Source organism: Sesamum indicum, linkage group LG9 (genome assembly GCF_026168435.1).
Source record: "Sesamum indicum cultivar Baizhima isolate 11 linkage group LG9, ASM2616843v1, whole genome shotgun sequence".
Taxonomy (NCBI): Eukaryota; Viridiplantae; Streptophyta; class Magnoliopsida; order Lamiales; family Pedaliaceae; genus Sesamum; species Sesamum indicum.
In genome coordinates this window covers 21,876,505-21,879,792 of record NC_142665.1, presented here as the reverse complement: position 1 = coordinate 21,879,792, position 3,288 = coordinate 21,876,505, and the positions used below count along the sequence as shown (strand labels likewise).

General features: G+C 36.5%; 1 protein-coding gene across 1 annotated transcript; it reads left to right on the top strand.

Annotated features, from left to right (window-relative positions):
• Positions 1–1,148: 1,148 nt before the first annotated feature.
• Positions 1,149–2,948, top strand: LOC105178327 (xyloglucan galactosyltransferase XLT2). Its single transcript, XM_011101794.3, has one exon. The coding sequence runs from the start codon at positions 1,324–1,326 to the stop codon at positions 2,758–2,760; it is 1,437 nt and encodes a 478-aa protein (XP_011100096.1). The 5' UTR covers positions 1,149–1,323; the 3' UTR covers positions 2,761–2,948.
• Positions 2,949–3,288: the final 340 nt, after the last annotated feature.

Genomic DNA, 3,288 nt, shown 5'->3' with positions numbered 1-3,288 from the left:
TTTTCCGTTTGGTGTGCCAACGACGTCTATCCTGCGTTAAATCACATGCCTCCAAGCTCACATTAATTCTGCAAACGAATCATCATCACTTTCACCACTTCTACTTTTATTTCATGAGATTCTTCTTCATACTTTAAGCTGTAAATTCAGTATTATATATAGTATTCTATATGTATATGTTGTTACTAATTTCTCCTTATAGTTAAGTTATCAATTGAAAAATTTTTGTTTGAATCAAGTTTGGCTCAATCAAACCAATCACAAAGTAAGTGTATCATACTTGCTATGCGATTGATTCTTTTCTTTAAATTGTACACCAATTACATAACAAGTATAGTACATTTGTCATATAATTAATTTAAATTTGACCGAATCGAATTTATACTATAATTTCCCATCAAATTATGAGTAATGAAAGTTGCACATCAATGGCATGTGGCCGGCCACCCCCGGGCCTGTACCCGTGGGAACCAAGTAAAGAATCTTTCCCTCACACAAATCTAAATCATATGAAACAGGTTTATTTGTGTTATTTATTTTCTTCAGACGTATACAGTGGTTTCAAATTATATACAGTGAATTAAATTTCTAAAGTTAAATATATTAAATTATGTAATTGCCATCAAAATATTAATATTATGAATAATAAAATAATAAATTTATATTGACTTTGAGTACTTTACATCATTGTTAATATATATTAATAACACTAAGTCTTTAAGCATGCGCAGAGTCAGTAGCATTGAGCATCTATATATACTAAATTGATGAGTGTACTCAACCCTCTTCCGTTGACAAACAAATTATCTCTTGCTTTCCTATCAAGTTCAAAAAATAACCTCATGATTTAATTCTTTTTATATCAAAATTAACCCTATTTTCGTTAAGTCTAATTAACTATAGAGATTCACAACATATATCTTACATTCTTAAATTACCATACATTAATCATCACTAACACTTCGTTCAAACATCATAATCAAGAAATTATAAGTTTAAGTTTTATGACATGGACGTTGATCAGTCGGTTTTAAGGAAAATTATAATTCAAATAAAATTTAATTGAATTTAAACTAATTATATGATAAGTGCAATACACTTTGTGGTTGATTTAATTTTCCCAATTTTGATTTAGGTAAGAATTTTGATTTTCAATCTTAATTATATTTGCTTTAATCTATTTGTTGACTCATATTTTAAGGCTATATGTCAACTGAATCACTCGATCTAGCTAGGGCATCGCCACCTATAACACCTTCATAAATTCTCCTGCTTGATCATCCACCATCATCACCACCATCTAATTCTCTTACAGTTTCCAATATGTCGGAGCACTCATCCACATCCGACCTCCACTCCCTTAGAAAACCCAAGAACATTTCTCCAAGAAACACGCTTTATTACTCTACTCGCGTTTTCTTCTACAAATGTTCGCTGCTACTGCTAACCCTTCTCTTCCAAGCTGTCATTCTAGACTTCATTTTTCGTGCTCCATCAAAATCAGTGTCTTCACTTCGTCATGATTTGCAGGTAAAAGCTTCTCAGCTGGAATCGCAGAAGTGCGAGTACGGGATGGTGTACGTGTATGAACTCCCTCCCATGTTTAACCAAGAGTTGCTAGACAATTGTCGGGATTTGGATCCTTGGCACTCGCGTTGTAATGCGATTTCAAACCACGGGCTCGGGCCGAAAGTGACTGGGCTATCCGGCGTGCCGGAGAATCTCGTTTCGGCGTGGTATTGGACGGACATGTTTGCCGGAGAGGTCATTTACCATGCTAGAATCTTGAAGCACAAGTGTAGGACGACGGAGCCGGGATTAGCTACGGCGTTCTACATACCGTTCTATGCTGGACTTGCGGTGGCGAAGTATTTGTTCACTAACTACACTGCAAAACAGAGGGACTGGCATTGTGAGAGGTTACTGAACTGGGTCCAGGATCAGCCGCCCTGGAGGAGATCCAACGGCTCCGATCACTTCATCATGCTAGGTAGAATGACGTGGGACTTTCGGCGGTCGAGGGATGAAGACTGGGGATCCAGCTTCGTGCACATGCCCTTGATGAAACGAGTCCTACGGCTGGGAGTCGAAAGAGACCCTTGGGACCAGCTGGAGATCAGTGTACCTTACCCCACAGGATTCCATCCAAAGTCAAAATCGGAAATAGACCAATGGATGAATTTTGTACACAACCATAAGAGAACAAGCCTGTTTGCTTTTGTTGGGGCCAAACGTAATGTGAAAGGTGATTTCCGGACCATATTACAGGACCAGTGCTACAATGAGTCGAGCTCGTGTCGAGTGGTTGATTGTTCTGGGACACGTTGCTACGATGGCACGTCGGAGATCCTAGAAGCATTCTTGGCCTCCGACTTCTGCTTGCAGCCTCGGGGTGATGCATTCACTCGAAGGTCCACGTTTGATTGCATGTTGGCCGGTTCAATACCCGTTTTCTTCTGGAAAAGAAGCATTTACCGACAATACGAGTGGTTCTTGGGCAACAAGTCGGAGAAATTCTCAGTTTTTATAGATCGAAAAGACGTACGAAAAGGTATGTCGATAAGAAAAGTGTTGGAGGGGTACAGTAGAGACGAGGTGAGAAAAATGAGAGAAAAGATTATCAGTCTTATACCAAAATTCGTGTATAGTATTAGTGATGAAGAGGGGAGTCCTAAAGATGGTTTTGATCTTGCTATTGATGGAGTGTTGAAGAGGTTTCTGGAGCAAAAAGGGAAGAAGAATGGCAAGGATGAAATTTGAGTACGTAGAAGGTTGGAGAACAATCCAGAACTTTTATGTGTTAAAGATTTCTTACATGTGTAGGTTGATAACTGAAGACATGTTATACTTACACAATCAAGGTTCAAAAGCTGAGAAACACCAGAAAGAGGTACCATAGTGTGTAATAATACTGCTCAGGTAAATAGGTTCCAATTTTCTATTTCAAACCTTACTTCATCTTTTATTCCACACAACCTATATACATATATAATATTATGTGTATAAAAATTATACTGTTTATTTTATTTAAAAAAATATTTTATACACGTGATATATATATTAAATAAAATAGAAAATGCAACAAAATTTGTAATAGAAAATTCAATCGACAATTTGTTTTTGTCAAATATCATTTGTTGTTGTATATAATAACAACTGAAAAGTTTTGCAATAAGTTAAGTTGTCTTATTCCTCGAATTAAGACTGTTTTGATGTGTTGATTATGAATTAAATTTTCAAAAATCAATTATTCTTTAATTTGTGTAATTTTTTAGACATTTGCAGTTT